The 20,799-nt window shown below is 36.6% G+C and overlaps 2 protein-coding genes and 1 pseudogene across 2 annotated transcripts; all 3 read left to right on the top strand.

Annotated features, from left to right (window-relative positions):
- Window positions 1-20,799, top strand: part of LOC121465632 — a 553,860-nt pseudogene that overhangs the window by 426,270 nt on the left and 106,791 nt on the right.
- Window positions 5,617-6,582, top strand: LOC121465634 (olfactory receptor 4F3/4F16/4F29-like). Its single transcript, XM_041678915.1, has one exon. The coding sequence runs from the start codon at window positions 5,620-5,622 to the stop codon at window positions 6,580-6,582; it is 963 nt and encodes a 320-aa protein (XP_041534849.1). The 5' UTR covers window positions 5,617-5,619.
- Window positions 19,737-20,675, top strand: LOC121465625 (olfactory receptor 4F3/4F16/4F29-like). Its single transcript, XM_041678910.1, has one exon. The coding sequence runs from the start codon at window positions 19,737-19,739 to the stop codon at window positions 20,673-20,675; it is 939 nt and encodes a 312-aa protein (XP_041534844.1).

The following is a 20,799-nucleotide window of genomic DNA, read 5'->3' as shown; positions in this document are numbered from 1 at the left end:
ATGGCTGAAAATAAACTTAACAATGCTTGGGAGGCTAATTCCCAGATGCTGGTTTGTGCTTGGAATTACTGTGGATAAGAGTCACATCCTAAAGGGCTTGAGGAAGATGAGCAAAGTAGAGAGCAGTCAGGAAAAGAAATTGAACGCACAGGAGGATAGCTGATAAACAGCAACTGAAGTATTGGCAAAGGCTAAGTAATCGACTGCCTATGAGCTAGACCCACATTGTAAATGGCCTTGAGAAGACAAACAACCTTGTAACATTTTCTACTAAGTTTGTGTAGCAATATAATGAATCATTCTTTATTCACCAATAATTGATTGAATGAATGATACAATACACCCTACGATCTAATGAGATATTAAAGATACTTGTAAGTAAAAAGGAAAGATTTGTAATTTTCTCCTCACTGACTTTTAAAAATAGTTTGAGTGTGAACAAGTCACCTTCTACCAAACATTATGTGATTGTTCTGTAAAACAGAAGTAAATTTGGTCAAGATTTTCATGCTTTTCAGGTTGGAAGAGTGTTATGAAAACCTGACCAGAAGTAAATTTTAACATGTGACCAAAAGCCTCAATGTTGCAAACAGATGTTGTGATAAAATGTCATTTTAATTTTAGAACAAAATGGTACTTAAAATATAAAAAGTTGAATTTATTTTCTTGCTTTCATCTCTGGTATAAAATATAAAGTTGGAATGTTTGTATTAATTTGATTCTGATCCGTGATCTGATCAGAAAGACTTTAAAGATGTTGAAGTGACTTTTACCTAATTATATTTTTGAAAAGAATACAGAATTATTTATATCTTACAAACTATTTAATAGATATAGTTATGTTTAAATTATAAGCATCCAAATTTGGGTAGGTATCCTTAAGTTGAGGAAATGATTTGAAATAATAAGCATAGTGAAAATACAGACAGATTCAACTGAGATAAGTTCATAATTTAAATATTTATGCCTAGTTTATAGTAAGCTTCCTCATTTTTCTATTCCCAATTATATACCAACTTTTCAAATTTTATAGTCTTTCTATGTGAATTCTTCATGATCTAGGTCTAGATTTTTTTCAATCTTATTTACCTTTTTATTCCTGCTTTTTGTAGCCTGAAAATAATTTTTTAATGTTTAGAAGAAAATTACTTCAGGGAGGACAATTTTTAAATCTCAACAGCACTTTAGGGGAGAAACGATGGAGAGGGGCAAAAGAAAGAGTCTGAGAGCGAGAGAGAGAGAGAGTTAATTTGACATGGAAATAGGGACATGGAAGGAAAAGGAACTTTAAAAAAAGAGTAAGGACACCCTGAGAACCAGAGGAAGTATGCTTAAGACAGGCTTAGGGTTAGAGTTAGAAAGATTCAAATAAAAATTACAGTTTATTTTCTTTATCAATTCATAACTCTATCCAATCTTTAATATTATATAATCATGTGTATTTTGTGTAGTTTTAAAGAACATAAATGAAGAATTGTCCGTTTTTGCCAAATATGTATTTTTCCCTCATTTTCTAGGTTTTCAGAGTCTAAGCCTTGGGATGCACTAATGAGAAGCCAGACTTAATTTGAGCTGTATAAGGGTTGCTGTTTGAGAAATAAACCAATGAATTAAAATTCTTGAGTACTAAACGTATATATGATATTCTTTGAAAGCAAATGCACCAACTTCACATTTGAAATGTTGTGATATATTGTTGTTGAAATGATGTGAATAATGTAATGTGTTAGTTAATGGGAGACGGGTAGTGCATTTTGAAACATATTTGGGCACGGTGTGTGATGCCCTATGCTTATCCATATTCATTAATGTTTTTAAGTAATCTCGTGAGTTAGTCACTATTATGAGCAAGAGGAGAAATACATTGATATTATTAGCATTAATTGAACATCCACAAAAGGGGGACTTATCTATTGTGGACATGATTGTGTCTATGGCCACCTCATCCTGCCCTGCTCATCCTTACTGAATGCATGATTGCAATCTTTGTTTTATTCCTATAACTTTATTGTAGTAGCCATTTTAATATGTTTAAGACAAAGAGAACACAAGTTTTGGGGCACAGTACCTTTTCTAATAGTAATCATCACATAGCTGATTAATCAGGGATCCTGAATCAAAAGCTCAGATGTTGTCTGCTGTGCTGTTTCTTCTCTAAATAAAATGAAACCACCAAATAATATGATAAATCTTTTCATAGAGTTATGATAAAAGGATTATTACAATATTTTTTGTTTTTATGTATGTCCATTTGTAATCCATGTGTCTATAAGTGTTCAATGGACAGAGGTTGTTCATCATAATATTAATTTTTAGGAATAATACAAAAAATGGGAAAATATATTGACTTAATGTTTCCTTCTGGATATATACCCTTAAGGTGAGAATTTCTATATTCTTTTCTTTTTTTATTTATTTTTTCCGTTTATTTGTTTATTAAAGATTTCTGTCGATTCCCCGCCACCTCCTCCCATTTCCCTCCCTCTCCCCCAATCAAGTTCCCCTCCCTTGTCAGCCCATAGAGCTATCAGGGTTCCCTGCCCTGTGGGAAGTCCAAGGACCACCCACCTCCATGCAGGTCTAGTAAGGTGAGCATCCAAACTGCCTAGGCTCCCACAAAGTCAGTAAGTGCAGTTGGATCAAAAACCCATTGTCATTGTTCTTGAGTTCTCAGTAGTCCTCAGTGTCCACTATGTTCAGCGAGTCCGGATTTATCCCAGGCTTTTTCAGATCCAGGCCACCTGGCCTTGTTGAGATCCGGATAGAACATCCCCATGTTCTCATTATGTGGGTGCACCCCTCGCGGTCCTGAGTTCCTTGCTCGTGCTCTCTCTCCTTCTGCTCCTGATTTGGACCTTGAGATTTCTGTCCGGTGCTCCAAAGTGTGTCTCTGTCTCTGTCTCCGTTCATCGCCTGATGAAGGTTAATATTCAGGAGGATGCCTATATATTTTTCTTTGGGTTCTCCTTATTTAGCTTCTCTAGGATCACTAATTATATGTTCAATGTCCTTTGTTTATGGCTAGAAACCAAATATGAGTGAGTATGTCCCGTGTTCCTCTTTTTGTGTCTGGATTACCTCACTCAGGATAGTGTTTTCTATTTCCATCCACTTGTATGCAAAATTCAAGAAGTCCTTATTTTTTACTGCTGAGTAGTACTCTAATATGTATATATTCCATATTTTTTCATCCATTCTTCCATTGAAGGGCATCTAGGTTGCTTCCAGGTTCTGGCTATTACAAACAATGCTGCTATGAACATAGTAGAGCATATACTTTTGTTGTATGATAAGGCGTCTCTTGGGTATATTCCCAAGAGTGGTATTGCTGGGTCCAGAGGTAGGTTGATCCCGAATTTCCTGAGAAACCGCCACACTGCTTTCCAAAGTGGTTGCACAAGTTTGCATTCCCACCAGCAATGGATGAGTGTACCCCTTTCTCCACAAACTCTCCAGCAAAAGCTATCATTGGTGTTTTTATTTTATCCATTCTGACAGGTGTAAGATGGTATCTTAAAGTTGTCTTGATTTGCAATTCCCTGATCGCTAAGGAAGTTGAGCATGACCTTAAGTGTCTTTTGGCCATTTGAACTTCTTCTGTTGAGAATTCTCTGTTCAGCTCAGTGCCCCGTTTTATAATTGGGTTGATTAGATTTTTACGGTCTAGTTTCTGGAGTTCTTTATATATTTTGGAGATCAGACCTTTGTCAGTTGCGGGGTTGGTGAAGATCTTCTCCCAGTCAGTGGGTTGCCTTTGTGTCTTACTGACAGTGTCCTTTGCCTTACAGATGCTTCTTAGTCTCAGGAGGTCCCATTTATTCAATGAGGCCCTTAATGTCAGTGCTGCTGGGGTTATACATAGGAAGTGGTCTCCTATGCCCATGTGTTGTAGAGTACTTCCCACTTTCTCTTCTATCAGGTTCAGTGTGTTCGGACTGATAGTGAGGTCTCTAATCCATTTAGACTTGAGTTTTGTGCATGGTGATAGATATGGATCTAGTTTCATTCCTCTACAGGCTGACATCCAGTTTTGCCAGCACAATTTGTTGAAGATGCTCTCTTTTTTCCATTGTATACTTTTAGCTCCTTTATCGAAAATCAGGTGTTCATAGGTTTGTGGGTTAATGTCAGGGTCTTCTCTTCGATTCCATTTGTCGACTTCCCTGTTTTTATGCCAATACCAAGCTTTTTTTAATACTGTAGCTCTGTAATAGAGTTTGAAGTCAGGGATGGTAATGCCTCCAGATGATCCTTTATTGTATAAGATTGTTTTGACTATCCTGGGTTTTTTTGTTTTTCCATATAAAGTTGATTATTGTCTTCTCCAGCTCTGTGAAGAATTTTGATGGGAGTTTGATGGGGATTGCATTGAATCTATAGATTGCTTTTGGTAGAATTGCCATTTTTACTATGTTGATCCTCCCAATCCAAGAGCAGGGGAGATCCTTCCATTTTCTGGTGTCCACTTCAATTTCTTTCTTCAAAGACTTGAAGTTCTTTTCATATAGATCTTTCACTTCCTTGGTCAGAGTTACCCCAAGATATTTTATGTTATTTGTGGCTATCGTGAAAGGTGATGCTTCTCTGATTTCCCTCTCTGTTTCCTTATCCTTAGTGTATACGAAGGCCACTGATTTTTTGGAGTTGATCTTGTATCCTGCCACATTACTAAAGGTGTTTATCAGCTGTAGGAGTTCTTTGGTAGAGTTTTTGGGGTCGCTTATGTATACTATCATATCATCTGCAAATAACGAGAGCTTAACTTCTTCCTTTCCGATACGAATTCCCTTGATCCCATTATGTTGTCTTATTGCTATTGCTAGAACTTCAAGTCCTATATTGAAGAGGTATGGAGAGAGTGTTGAATTTCTATATTGTATGGTACTTCTCGTTTAATCATTTGCATCTTTTGTCTTCTTTTTTCTACCTTATATCTCACCACACTTCTCTTTTTGTATTATACTATTAAGTATAAAACCAATATAAGGATAAAATTTGTTAGACAAGCAAACCTATACTGTGCTGCAAATCTAGTCTCTAGGTTTTGAAAACTTCCCATCCTTTTTCCTTTATGGATGTGTTAATTTAAATTGTCATCAACAGTTTATAAAAATATTCTCTTTATAAACATTCATTTAAAAGTTACATGTATGTGTCTTTGTGATTAATTTTATCATTCATGCTTGAAAAAAATCTCATGAAACTAAGAGGTGTCATTAGATTCCCTGGAGCTAGAACTATAGACTATTGTAAGCTATTTGGTATGGATGCTAAGAACAGAGCGGGGGTCTTTTGAAAGAGTAGCAACTGCTCTTAATAAATGAGCCAGTTCACCTGGCCCTAGTATCCTCATTTAAAGCCCACCAAACCTTACTGTCTTTGAGTTTTTGATGAAAACTTTTGTTACAGGAGTTAAATACTATTTCCAACTAATTTATAAATTTCAGATTATTGGTTGTGTATAGAACTTACTTGTCTCACACTACTCACTTTAAAGTTAGATTCAATGATGCAATAAAATAGATTTTCATTACTAGGAGATTCTCCTATTCTATTTATAAAATTATAATTTATAGTTTCTCACATTTCTTCCTTCAGGTAGCACTGCCAACAGAGCCAATGGAAGGAAAGAATCAGTCTGTGGTGTCAGAGTTTGTGTTCCTGGGACTCACCAACTCTTGGGACATCCAATTATTCCTTTTTGTGTTCTCCTCCATGCTTTATGTAGCAAGCATAACAGGAAACTCCCTCATCGTAATCACTGTGGCTTCTGATCCTCACTTACACTCTCCCATGTACTTTCTGTTGGCTAACCTCTCCTTCATCGACTTGGGTGTTTCTTCTGTTATTTCCCCCAAGATGATTTATGATCTGTTGAGAAAGCAAAAAGTCATCACTTTTAGAGGATGCATCACTCAGATATTCTTCATTCACTTCATTGGTGGTGTGGAGATGGTTTTACTCATAGCCATGGCTTTTGACAGATATGTGGCCATATGTAAACCTCTCCATTATCTGACCATTATGAGTCCAAAGATGTGTGTCTTGTTTTCAGTGGCCTCCTGGGTGGTTGGCCTTATGCATTCTCTTATTCAATTGGCTTTTGTAGTAAACTTACCATTCTGTGGACCAAATGTTTTGGACAGCTTCTACTGTGACTTTCCTGGGTTCATCAAACTTGCCTGTGTAGATACACACAAACTGAAATTACTGGTCTTTGTCAACAGTGGATTCATATCTGTGGGCTCTTTCTTCATACTGATCATTTCCTATATTGTCATTATATTTACTGTTCACAAACATTCTTCAAGTGGCTCCTCCAAGGCTCTGTCTACACTTGCAGCTCATGTGACCGTGGTGGTCTTAGCTTTTGGTCCTGTGATGTTCATCTACACATGGCCTTCTTCTTTCACACACTTGGATAAGTTTCTGTCCATATTTGATGCAGTTGTTACTCCCTTTCTGAACCCTGTGATCTATACATTCAGGAATCAAGAAATGAAAATGGCAATGATGAGAGTATTTAAACAGATAATTGTTTATAGACAAATAATTAAACACTTGCACACTGATCATTCTTAACTGAGTACAAATGTTCATTGTTAATATCTGAGAAAAATATTTCCTTGCAAATTTGGTCTATTTATTCATATAAATTAACCATGGGGGTTTGAAGGACTATAGACAGAGAGGAGACAGTAGTAGTAAGGTCCAGGGGGAGAGGATCTCTTTCTGGATGGAGTAATGGTATAGGTATAAAGCGACTGGTGGCTGCTCCCTGTTTCTCTGGTCTTTCATATTCTAAACTGATAACTGACTCCTGATTTTTTTATTTAAAGAGATTAATTAGATTAATGCTTTGGAGGAGGGCAGGCTGCAATTGGGATTTGTTGCATGAGAAAAAAATAAATAAAAAAAGAAAAATGTTTAAAATTCTCAACATCTTTAGCCACTAGGAACTACAAATTAGAACTAATGGGATTCCATCTCGCTCCAGTCAGAATCTTTATCATTAAGGAGCCAGATGACAAAAATTTTACTAGAAAATACTGGAAGGAAAACCATAACCCAAGGAAGCTAACGGCACCCACAAAATCACAGGCATGTGATAACCACACATCAGCATCACCCAAAGAAGGGAAATATCAAAACACTACTACCAAAAAATAACCAAAATTAACAATCATTCATCATTAATATAGCTTAATATTAATGGAATCAATTCACGTATAAAAAGACACAGGCTAAGAGAATGGATACAAAAAATGATCCAGCATTCTGTTGTTTACAAAAAACATACCTCAACCTCCAAGGCAGACACAACCTCAGAGTAAAAGGTTGGGAAAAGTTTTTCTAATCAAATGGACCTAAGAAACAAGTGGGTGTGGTATCCTAATATCTAACAAAATTGATTTCAAACTAAAATCAATCAGAAGAGATGGAGAAGGACACTTTATACTCATAACAGGAACAATTCATCAATATGGAGTCTCAATCCTGAATATCTATGCCCCTAATACAAGAGCACCCATACATATAAAAGAAACATTACAAAACCTTAAATCACACATCAAATCCCACACATTAATAGTAGCAGATTTCAACACTCCTCTCCCACCAATGGACAGGTCAACCAGACAGAAACTTAACAGAGAAATAAGAGAACTAACAGATGTAATGAATTAAATGGACATAACTGACATCTGTAAAACATTCCACCCAAACAGGAAAGAATATACCTTCTTCTCAGCACCTCATGGAACCTTCTCTAAAATTGATCAAATATGGTAACAGGGCAAAATCACAGATAAAAAAAAATTGGAGTAACCCACTTTGTCTTATTGAATCACCATGGAGTAAAGTTAAAATTCAACAACAGTACTACTTCCAGAAAACCTACAAACTCATGGAAATTGAACAATCAACTACTGAACCACCCTTGGGTCAAGGAAGAAATATAGAAATTGTATTCTTCCTTGAATTCAATTAAAATGACAGCATAACATATCCAAACCTATGGAACACTATGAAAACAGTGCTAAGAGGAAAGTTCATAGCACTAAGTGCCCATATAAAGAAAATGGAGCAAGTTCACATTAGCAACCTAACAGCACACCTGAAAGCTCTAGAAAAAAAGAATCAGACTCACCTAGGAGGCATGGAAGACAGGAAATAATCAAAGTGAGGGCTGAAATCAACAAAATAGAAACACAGAGAACCATACAAAGAATCAATGGAATAAAGAGCTGGTTCTTTGAGAAAATCAATAAAATTGACAAACCCTTATCCAAAGTAATCAAAAGGCAGAGAGAGAGAACATCCAAATTAACAAAATCAGAAATGAAAAGGGGAACATAACAACAGACACTGAGGAAATCCAAAGAACCATTAGCTCTTACTAAAAAAACCTTTACTCCAGCCGGGCGGTGGTGGCGCACGCCTTTAATCCCAGCACTCAGGAGGCAGAGGCAGGCGGATCTCTGAGTTCGAGGCCAGCCTGGTCTACAAGAGCTAGCTCCAGGACAGGAACCAAAAGCTATGGAGAAACCCTGTCTCGAGAAAAAAAAAAAACCTTTACTCCACAAAATTGGAAAATGTAAAAGAAATGGACAATTATTAAGATGATACCATATACCAAAATTAAATCAAGAACAGAAGAACAGGTGAGCAATATAAATAGTCTTATAAACCACAAGGAGATAGAAGCTGTTATCAAAAACCTCCCAACCAAAAAAAGCCAGAGCCAGATGGTTTTAGTGCTGGATTCTACCAGAACTTTCAAGAAGAGCTAATACCTATACTCCTCAAAGTGTTCCACATAATAGAAACAGAAGGGTCATTATCAAACTCTTTTTATGAGGCTACAGTTACTCTGATACAAAACCTACACAAAGACTCAACCAAGAAAGAGACTTACAAATCAGTCTCACTCATGAACATCGATGCAAAAATTCTCAATAAAATATTGGCAAACCGAATCCAATAACACATCAAGAAAAATCTTCTGTCATGATCAAGTAGGCTTTATTCCAGAGATGCAGGGCTGGTTCAACATATGAAAATCTATCAATGTAATCCATCATATAGATAAACTAAAAGAAAAAAAGACATGATCATTTCTTTAGATGCTGAAAAAGCATTTGACAAAATTCAACACCCCTTCATAATAAAGGTCTTGGAGAGATTAGGGATACAAGGATCATATCTAAATATAATAAAAGCAATATACAGCAAGCTGACAGCTAACATAAAATTAAATAGAGAGAAACTCAAAGCCATTCCACTAAAATCAGGAACAAGACAAGGCTGTCCACTCTCTCCATATCTCTTCAACATACTTCTTGAAATTTCCGATAGCAATAAGACCACAGAAGGAGATCAAGGGGATTCAAATTGGAGAGGAAGAAGTCAAACTTTTGTTATTTGCAGATGATATGATAGTGTACATAAGTGACCTCAAAAACTCGACCAGAGAACTCCTACAGCTGATAAATACCTTCACTGATGTGGCAGGATACATGATCAGCTTAAATAAATCAATAGCCCTCCTGTACACAAAGGATAAAGTATCAGAGAGGGAAAAATCAGAGCTTGAAGTATTGAAATACAGAGCCACAGTATTAAAAACAGCTTGGTATTGGCATTAAAACAGAGACATTGACCAATGGAATTGAATTGAAGTCCTGGATATTAATCCACACACATATGAACACCTGATTTATGACAAAGATGCTAAAATTATACTATGGAAAAAGAAAGCATTTTTAACAAAAGGTTCTGGCATAACTGGATGTCAACCTGTAGAAGAATGAAAATATCTATCGCCATGTACAAAACTTAAGTCCAAATGGATTAAGGACCTCAATTTAAATATGATCACACTGAACCTGATAGAGGAGAAAGTGGGAAGTAGCCTTCATTGCATGGACACAGGAGATCACACTTCCTAAATATAACCGCAGTAGCACAGATAATAAGAACAACAATAAATAAATGGGACCTCCTGAAACTGAGAAGCCTCTGTAAAGCAAAGGACACAGGCAATCAGACAAAAAGGCAGCCTACTAAATGGGAAAAATATTCACCAACCCCACATCAGACAAAGGACTGGTCTCCAAAATATATAAAGAACTCAAGAAATTAGGCATTAAAATTCTAAATAACCCAATTAAAAATGGTGTATTGAACTAAACAGAGAATTCTCAACAGAATTTCAAATAGCCAGAAGATACTTAAAGATATGTTCAACTTTCTTAGCTATCAGGGAAATGCAAATCAAAACAACTCTGAGATACCATCTTACATCTGTCAGAATGGCTAAAATCAAAACCACTAATGATAGCTTATGCTGTAGAGGATGTGGAGCAAGGGGAACACTCATCCATTGCTGGTGGGAATGCAAATTTGTGCAACCACTTTGGAAATCAGTGTGCCGGTATCTCAGAAAGCTGAAAATCAACCTACCTCAGGATCCAGCAATACCACTCTTGGGAATATGCCCAAGAGATGCTCAGTCACACTACAAATCATTTGTCCAACTATGTTCATAGCAGCATAATTTGTAATAGCCAGAACCTGGAAACAATCTAGATGTCCCTCAACTGTAAAATGGATGAAGAAAGTGTGGCACATATACACATTAGGGTACTACTCAGCAGTAAAAAACAATGACATCTTGAATTTTGCATGCAAATGGATAGAATTAGAAAACACTCTTCTGTGTGAGGTAACCTAGACCCCCCAAAATGAGTAAGGTATGTACTCACTCATAAGTGGCTACTAGCCATAAACAAGGGATATTGAGCCTATAGTTCATGATTCTAGAGAAGCTAAGTAATAACGTGAACCCAAAGAAACACACACACACACACACACACACACACACACATATATATCCACCTGGAAATTGGAAAGAGACTAGATCATCTGACATAATTTGGGAGCATGGGGCAGAGGGTAGAAGGAGGGGAAAATGGGGACGGTTGAGGAGAACTTGAGGGAATAGGATAGTCAAGATGGAGGAAGGACAGATATGAGAGCAAGAAAAAAGATATCTCTATTGAGGAAGCCCTTATGGCGTTAGCGATAAACCTGGATCTAGAAAAATGCACATGAATCCACAAGGTTGACCCCAGCTAAGACCCTAAGCAATAGTGGAGAGGGTGTCTGAACTGGCCTTGCCCTGTAGTCTGACTGATGATTATTTTAAATATCACCATAGAAACTTCGTCCAACAACAGATGGAAACAAAGGAAAGACCCACATTAGAGTACTGGACTGAGCTCCTGAGATCCAGTTGAAGAGTGGAAAGGGTGCGAATATAAACAAGGAAGTCAAGACCATGAGGGGGTCATCCACAGAGACAGTTTGTCTGAGCTAAAGGGAGCTCACCAACTCCAATTGGACTAGGAGTGAACGGGCATGGGAAAAATCTAGTCCCTCTGAATGTGGTTGAAAGTTGGGGAAGACTGTGGGGCCACTGATAGTGGCACTGGGATTTGTCTCTACTGAATGTACTGGCATTATGGGATCCTATTCTCTTTGGATTTATACCTCGCTCATCCTAGATGTAGTAGGGAGGGCCTTGAAGTTTCCCCATTGTGGGGTGCATTGCCCTCTCTTTGGATTAGAGGAAGTGGGGTAGTATGGTGAGTGGAGAGAGTGGGAGGAGGGGGGAGTGGGAATTTGGATTGGTATTTTTTAAAGTAATAAAATAAAATAATAAAAAAATTGTTCCCACCAGCAGTGCAGAAGTGTTCCCTTTCCCCCACAACCTCCTTCTGCATTGCTGGTGGGAATGAAAGCTGGTACAACCCCTTTGGATGTCAGTGTGGTGATTTGTCAGAAAATTAGGAAACAACCTTCCTCAAGACCCAGTAATACCACTTTTGAGTATCTATCCAAAGGATGCTCAATCATGCCACAAGGACATGTGCCCAACTATGTTCATAGCAGCTTTGTTTGCCATAGCCAGAACTTGGAAAAAACCAAAATGCCCCTGGGCTGAAGAATGGATAAGGAAAATGTGGTACATTTACACAATGAAGTACTACACAGCAGAGAAAATTAATGACCTTGAATTTTGCATAAAAATGGATGGAGCTAGAAAACACTATTTTGAGTGAGGTCACCCAGTCACAGAAAGACCATTATCATATGTACTCATTCATAGGTGGTTTTAAAACATAAAACAAAGAAAGCCAGCCTACAAACCACAATCTCAGATAACTTAGAAAAGTGATGACTTAGACTAAGAGAGACTTACACATATCTAATCTACATGGGAAGTAGAAAACAGAAACAGACAAGATCTCCTGAGTAAATTGGGAGCTGGAGACCTTGGGGGAGGATTGAAGCAGGGAGGGAAAAGGGAGGGAGGGGAGGAGAGATAAATGTACAGCTCAATAAATATTAATAAAAAAGAAAACAAAGAATTATTGGTTAGAAAAGTGAAATCCTTAATCATTACTGTTGAGGTGATAGGTGGAGCCACTATGGAAATCAGTGTGGAGGCATCTAAAATATACTGACTAATATTCATAGCACGGAACGGTACTATGAACATTACTGGAGGAGAAAAGTATTAATAAATTTCACCCAGCCACAAACCCTGTAAGTTACAATAGAGACATATCTGCATGATATATGCATTCGTGCAATAGTGACACAAATGCCATGGAACTAACAAACCATTGTTTGATTGGATTCAAGACATATACAATGATATGAACGCCATATTTGAGACTGCTAATTATGTCAAGAACATGAGACTACATAGGCCAGAGACACTAAATAAAATATACTACAATTATTCTGCTAACAAAATGACTCTAAATAACATTACTATACCCATAGATTAGGCAGTCACTCAGTTCTCATCAATGAAAATTCTTGCAGTAGAGGGTAGTTAACACAGAGGCCCACAGCTTGTCACCAGGAATAGGATGAGAGACTTCAGACCACTTATCTTTAAATGTGATGACTGTATTACTGCTCCTCCCTCAAGGTTCAGAGATCTATATGGAAGACTAGATAGAAAGATCATAAGAGCCAAAGGTGGTGGATCTTAAACTTTAAGGAAACAACATGGATTTTGGGCAAATGAACTGTCAGAGACTATAATTGCATGCACAATATCCAGCAAGTCCAAAACAGAAAATACCCTATCATGAAGAAAGGGAAATAGGCATAAGTTTCTACTCCAAGAAGCTATTTACAATTGAATGATGTTGGCAAAGTGAAAGTCAGTTTCTTTCAGTGGAGTGACACTGGGTATATGACCCCAGAGAAAGCTATATGCTCAAGAAATACTTGATCAACACAAAACAGACTCTATGATTTTGTTTTTGTTTGTTTTGGTGTTTATTAAAGCTTTTATTTTTTTTTTGTTTGGTTTTTTTCAGAGAGGGTAATATGGTTTTTTTTTTCAGAGAGAGAATATGAATTTGGAAGAGTAGGGATGTATTGTGGGGAAGAGTTGAATTTAGGGGATGGAATATAATCAAAATACATTGTATGATTTTTTTTCTTTTTTCTTTTTCTTTTTTATTGAAAAAAATTTCTGCCTCCTCCCAGCCTCCCATTTCCCTCCCCTTCCTCCCACTCCTCTTCCCCTCCCCCTATTCCTCTTTCCCCCCTCTCCAGTCCAAAGAGCAGTCAGGGGTCCCTGCCCTGTTGAAAGTCCAAGGTCCTCCCCCCTCTATCCTGGTCTAGGAAGGTGAACATCCAAACTAGCTAGGCTCCCACAAAGCCAGTACATGAAGTAGGATCAAAACCCAGTGCCATTGTCCTTTACTTCTCATCAGCCCTCATTGTCTGCCATGTTCAGAGATTCCGGTTTTATCCCATGCTTTTTCAGTCCCAGTCTAGCTGGCCTTGGTGAACTCCCAATAGATCAGCCCCACTGTCTCAGTGGGTGGGTGCACCCCTCACAGTCCTGACTTCCTTGTATGAAAATATTTAAAAAAATTAAGAGAAGAAAAATTTAAAATAGAACTATCATATTACCAGCTACACCAACCATGACCACATAATAAAGGACCCTGTCTTACTTAATTTTCCATTTATATGAGATAAAACACCATGACCAAAGCAACTCCAAGAAGGAAGAGATTATTTAAATTTATAGTTACAAAGAGCTAAGCATCTATGATTTCAGAGCAGGAGCATGGTGACAGAAACTAAGAACTTATATACTTGTTCTAAACACAAAACAGACCGCACTGGGAGTGCTGCGAGGCTTTGAACCCTCAGAGCCCATCACAGTCACCTACTTCTACCAGGTATTGTATAGCTCCTAAACCTACCCAAACAGTGCCACCAACTGGGGACCGAATATTCGAACATTTGAGCATATGGGGTATATTCTTATTTGAATGACCACAGAAAATATTCTACTGCAAAGATATTTTTATATTCACGTTTTTGCTATTCTATTTACAATAGCTAGAGAACGGAATAAGTCACAGATAATACACACAAAGAAATTTTATTGAGCACAAAACAATGAGTTATGATGTTTAACATTTTTATAATAAGTATTAGTTTTGTAAAGAAAGATTGTATGGAGTTTGAGTCATCTGTGAGGAGTCAGTTCTCTTCTTCCGCATGTTAGCTCCAGAGATTGCACTCAGGTCCTCAAGCATGATAGTAAGTGCCTTTACTCATTGAGCCAACACATTGGTCCAGTATATTTGTAATCCTTTGATTATTTATGTTTAACATTGAGAAAATATTTACCTTGAAGAACGAAGTAATTGCAATGAGTAATTAACAGTTATTGGATCCAAATAGCTTAATGAGACCAAAACAATTCCACTTTCTCCATATATCTGAGTTTCAGAGTTCTTTGGCCACATTGACCAAACAAATAATTCTCTGGAGAAAAGTTCTGTAACCATGAGCTCCTTCAAAGCTGTCATGCTTTTCTATTGTCCTTGGTCAGAGACTCACAAGGCATATATAATTAGCTTCATATATTCCTAATGGAAGATTCTATGGGGCACTTTATCTGAGAGGACACAGGGAAACCTGGCTCTACAAGATGTTGTTATCATTCAGGTAAAATGGATAGATGGAAATAAACTTATCAGTGTATAAGTTGATTATTCACAGATATTTGTTTGTGATTAGTGTTGCTGTGGATCTGAGTTGCATCCTAAAGTACTTGAGGAAGTTTAGGGCAAAGTAGAGTACAAGCAAGAAAAGGAATTGAACAACACAGAAGGATGATTGTAACAGTATTCACTGTGTGAAAGGCTTTGAATTTGATTGGGAAGAGATCAAGGAGGGGTTCGTGGAGTGATTTGGAGGGAGGAAAGTGAAGGGAGAAGTGATGTAATGAGATTACATCATAATCACAAAAATAAGAGAAAAATATCTATACAAATATTGGAAAAAGCAAAACTACCGACTGCCTTTGAGCTAGAACCACATTATACATAGGGGAATATAAGTAGTACCAGAAAATGACAAAATTGTTGTAATGTTATGTGTGAAACTTCTGCATTAATCTGTTATTCTATGCTCAGAAATGATAAAATGATATAATCTCCTACTGAATGACAAATAAAAAATAGCATTTTAACACATACAAATAAAATGGAAGGATATGTTGCCTTTTCTTTCAGTTTTTTCCAAAAAGAAGAAAATAAGCATACCATTTTTTGTAATATAGTAGCAAATTTTATTAGTGAGTTTGCAAGATGAAAGTGCCCCATGTATTCTTGAGTAGGAAATAGTGCTTAACATGTAGAAAATAAGACCCAGTGCTGAAATCATACTATCCCATATAATTTTATTTTTTTCATCATGATAGGTGCAATTTCAGAACACAGTGATTCCTGAGGTGCCCGGAGCTATATTTATTTCTTGCTTCATTCTAAAGAACGTAAATTATACTGATAATTTTGTTTCTAAACTATAAGTATAGTGGAGAAGGTTTAGAAATTTTGCCAAACAGATTCAGTAGAATGTGAAAAAGGATCATTAATACAAAGGCATTGGAAAAGCTATTTAGACAAGTATAATCATTGTAGTTATTGACTTTCTGTTTATTATCATTTATTTATTCTGCATTCTCTATTCAGTTTTAATAATATCATTTTTCTTCAGTTTTCTCTGTTGTTTCAGAACTCTGCCTACACTATCTCAATAAACTATACAGCTACATATAGAGTTTTTAATCGGTAAATAACATCTTTTCCCATTCTACAGTAAAATATAATTACATTTTGAAATTTTCAGGCAAATGGATGGATCTAGAAAAACCATACTGAATTAGGTAACCCAGACCCAGAAAGACAAGTAAAATACACTCATTCATAGTGACTTTTAAACATAAAGAAAAAAATCAGCCTACAGTTCACAATGTTATAGATGCTAGTCAACAAAGAAAATCCTACGAGAACTTTATGTGGCTTTACATAGATAGGAGAAAAAGACAAGATCTCCTGAGTAAATTTGGAGCATGGAAGTCACAGAGAGGATAGAAAGGGAGAGGAGAGGAAGGAAGGGGAGTGAAGAATATGTGTATCTCAGTAAAAGGAATAAAAAAGAACATCTTTTAGCAAATATTTGCTTCTTTATTTTTAAAGTTTTTCTGATTTTAAGGTTTGGGACGAGAAGACAGGACAAAAGATGTAAGACTAAGCCTCATAGACTGGTGTCTAATGGAGGACGGTTTAATGAATTATATTTTTGATGAGTAGTAAATACAGACCAACTGTTCTTTGAGAGCAAGTGAACTAAGAATACATTCATTTATTTGCCAGACTATAAAGACGAACATTAAAATATTGTTAAATAAGTGTGCTACTATGTTTTCAATCTGTATTTTTGGTGCTTACTGCTAATGAACATTCACTTTTTAAATTGGTTTATCTGACATGTTGGGTCCTATTATGGACTAGTGATAGTAACAAAGTGATAACATTTATTGAAGACTCACATTTGTATACTTACTTATGGCGTTTATGGTTAGGCTATTCATTTTAGGCTGGAAGTTAAATATAAATCAATATTTTTGTTTGTTCAGTAGATAAGTAAAACCAATTCACAGATTTTTATACAATTAGCATGGTATTAAACTACCAGTAAAGTATGGCATTAATGTTGGTTTTTGAACCAAACCCCCATCTTATCTAGTATCTATGTTAATTCTTTAAATAGAACAAAACCCTAAATTATAATGTGACAACCCATTTTACAGAGATATGAACATATAGTTACTATTACATTATGTCATCTTGCCAAGGATTCAGTTCATTTGGAATTACTTCAGGGCAGTGACTCCTGTTATTCCCAGTACTTCAAAAACTGATTGTCGTGGGAGCCTAGCCAGTTTGGATGTTCACCTTCCTAGATATGGACGGAGGGAGGAGGTCCTAGGTCTTACCACAGGGCAGAAAACCCTGACTGCTCTTTGGACTGGAGAGGGAGGGGGAAAGGAGTGGGGGGAGGGGGAGAAGGGTGGGAGGAGGGGGTGTAGGGTAGGAGGAGGGGGAGGGAAATGGGAGGCTGGGAGGAGGTGGAAACTTGTTTTTTTTTTCTCTTTTTCTCAATAAAAAAAAAAAAAGAAAAAAAAACCTGATTGTCTCCATGAATGTAGTTTGGATGCTTATCTTATCACAATGTCAATTGCTAGAAAAATTTCTTGTTTCAAAGAATAAAATTGTGTATCAGTCTCTGTTTGGTGAGTTAGTCTCGTGTCCAGTTAGCTCAATTAAAGTATAGTACTTTAATGTTAATTTGTAAGCAAGACATGGCAAAGGGACACATTTCATAATCTTGATGTTAACTATTTTGCAGTGAAGTTAGAAGTTAGGGAATAAATGTCAGAATAAGGTCTGTAGCCTTTGCTATAGATATCAATATGGAGAGTTAAAAATGATGAGTAGCTTTTTATTCTGTAATTGAACTGATAACATACTAGTCTTCAAATGAAAGTGTAAAGACCTTGGGGATGAATTTTGTTTTTAGTATTTACTAATCTTCCACCTTACATGGAATAGCTGTGAACTCACTCTAGTTTGAAAGTAGAGGGATATTGAATTTATAAATAGCTCAACATGACTGCATGACTGGCAGCAGCATCTCTGCATGACTACAAATTCATATTATATGAGCATAATAGAAAACCTTTCTTCCTCTAGTTTTATGAAGGCACAATTAACAAATAGATTTTGTAATATTTATATTGAATAGCGAGATGTTTTATATATGTGAATATATAAAATACAAAAATATATAAAAACCTTAAAATACATGTGCATGTTGTGAGCTAACCAGCTTAGTTGCCACCCATACTGATTAGAAAATGAATGGCGAAGTTCTGCCCTTACCAATTTTCATATAAGTACTACTGTTAGTAACAGTCACCTCAATGTGCCATGAATCTCCAGAAGCTATCCATCCAGTCTAATTATGCATTTCCCTTTTTACAAATATCTCCATTTTCCCCTTTCTATCCCATCCCATTTGCTCACAATCTGTTGTTATATTTTCTGCTTCTATGAGTTTAGTGTCCCTAGAGTCCATGCCGACTGATACATTTCAGCATTAGACTTTCCATGTTTCTTTAATTCAGTTAGCCCATTGACTTCTAGTCTTATTGTGGTAAAAGAAAAATAGAATTTCTTTGTTTGAAGGAGAACAAAGAATAGTCCATGTGTGTTAGAGTGTCTTTTCGTGTGTGTGTTATCCACTCGTCTATTATTTAACGCATCTTATTTACACATATTGCTTGTTATTTGTGAATGTTACATTTTCTGGATATATATTCTTCACATTAGACTTGCTATATCATATAATATATCTATATTTTAAAAATTAAATTTACTATTATTATTATTATTACTATTATATTGTATTGTGATTTTATATATATATATATGAGTGTGGTCAATGTATACTGGATGTGTGTGTACATGTATGTGCATATAAAATAATACAGACTCGTGTACATTGGAGGTCAGAAGACAATGATCTGGGTCCTGCTTTCTCATTCTCTACTTGATTCCTTTGAAACGGTCTTTCATGCTGAGCCTGGATCTAGTCTGGCAGTCCCCAAGCTCAAGTGATCATTTATTTCCAGCTTTCACAACACTGTAGGTACAGACACACACAGTCACAATTAGCTTCTTGTTTGGATGCTGGGATCTGAACACAGGTTATCACAATTACACAGTGAATGCCCTTACCAATCAAGGTATCTCTCTAGCTTAATATTTCCAGTTTTTAGTCTTTTCCATTGCTCTTCAACTGTTTTATTCTCGGCCTGCACCTCTTTATCATTTACGGTGTTGAGAAGCTAATATAGGTCCTTATTCATCTGTAATTTTATTTCATTGGGCTACAAACCCAGTCTATATTTTTAACTTTTTGAAGGACCTCCACAAATTATTTGTCTTCCTAAATAAATAGACTAATTCATATTCACATCAAATTTTTTAAAAACAACCAATATTTGTTTTCTTTAAAAAAATTAAAGCTTTTGAAATATAAATATAATTACCTCATTTCCATTTCCTTTTCTCCCCCAACACTTCCCAAGCACCTTCTCTTGTTATCTTTGGAAAGTGTGAGGTGATATTTTGTTATGGTTTGAAGTCATGATCTCCTGATGACTAGTGATGCCCAGCACGGGTTTATATATAAATGCAGGATTTTACCATAATACAATTATAATTTATCATTTCTCCTGTTTCTTTTCTCAGGTAGCACTGACAAAAAGGTCAATGGAAGGAGTGAATCAGTCCGTGGTGTCAGAGTTTGTGTTCCTGGGACTCACCAATTCTTGGAGTATTCAACTATTGCTCTTTGTGTTCTCCTCCATGTTTTATGTAGCAAGCATGACAGGAAACTCCCTCATCGTGTTCGCTGTGGCTTCTGACCCTCACCTACACTCTCCCATGTACTTCCTGTTGGCTAACCTCTCCTTCATCGACTTGGGTGTTTCTTCTGTTGTGTCCCCCAAGATGATTTATGACTTATTCAGAAAACACAAAGTCATCTCCTTTAGAGGCTGTGTCACTCAAATCTTCTTCATTCATGTCATTGGTGGTGTGGAGATGGTGCTGCTCATAGCCATGGCTTTTGACAGATATGTGGCCATATGTAAGCCTCTCCATTACTTGACCATTATGAGCCCGAGTGTGTGCATCTTGTTTTTAGTGGCTGCCTGGGTGGTTGGCCTTATTCACTCTCTGGTTCAACTGGCTTTTGTAGTAGACTTACCTTTCTGTGGGCCAAATGTGTTGGACAGCTTCTACTGTGACCTTCCTCGATTTATCAAACTTGCCTGCATAGACACTTACCAACTGGAATTCATGGTCACAGCCAACAGTGGATTCATCTCTGTGGGCTCCTTCATCATACTGATCATTTCCTATATTGTCATCATAATCACTGTACAAAAACACTCGTCAAGTTCTTCCTCTAAGGCTCTGTCCACTCTTTCAGCTCATATCTCTGTGGTTGTCTTATTCTTTGGTCCGTTGATATTCTTCTATACCTGGCCTTCTCCTTCAATACACCTGGACAAATTTCTGGCAATTTTTGATGCAGTTGTTACTCCTTTTCTGAATCCTGTGATATACACATTCAGAAATCAGGAAATGAAGGTAGCAATGAGGAGAGTATGCAGACAGCTAGTTAGTTATAGGAAAACTTCTTAAATTGATGAGCTGAGGACTTTCTTCAATGAATGTAGAAGGTTACGGTCCATCAACCTCAGAAAAATATTTGTACACGCAAACACACACACACACACACATATTACACATACCCAAATTATGTATA

Source organism: Microtus oregoni, unplaced genomic scaffold (assembly GCF_018167655.1).
Source record: "Microtus oregoni isolate MIOR12 unplaced genomic scaffold, Mior012 000031F_ref0000149, whole genome shotgun sequence".
NCBI classification, from domain to species: domain Eukaryota; kingdom Metazoa; phylum Chordata; class Mammalia; order Rodentia; family Cricetidae; genus Microtus; species Microtus oregoni.
Note: the sequence above shows the minus strand (reverse complement) of the source record. Positions and strands in the feature narration are given on the sequence as shown.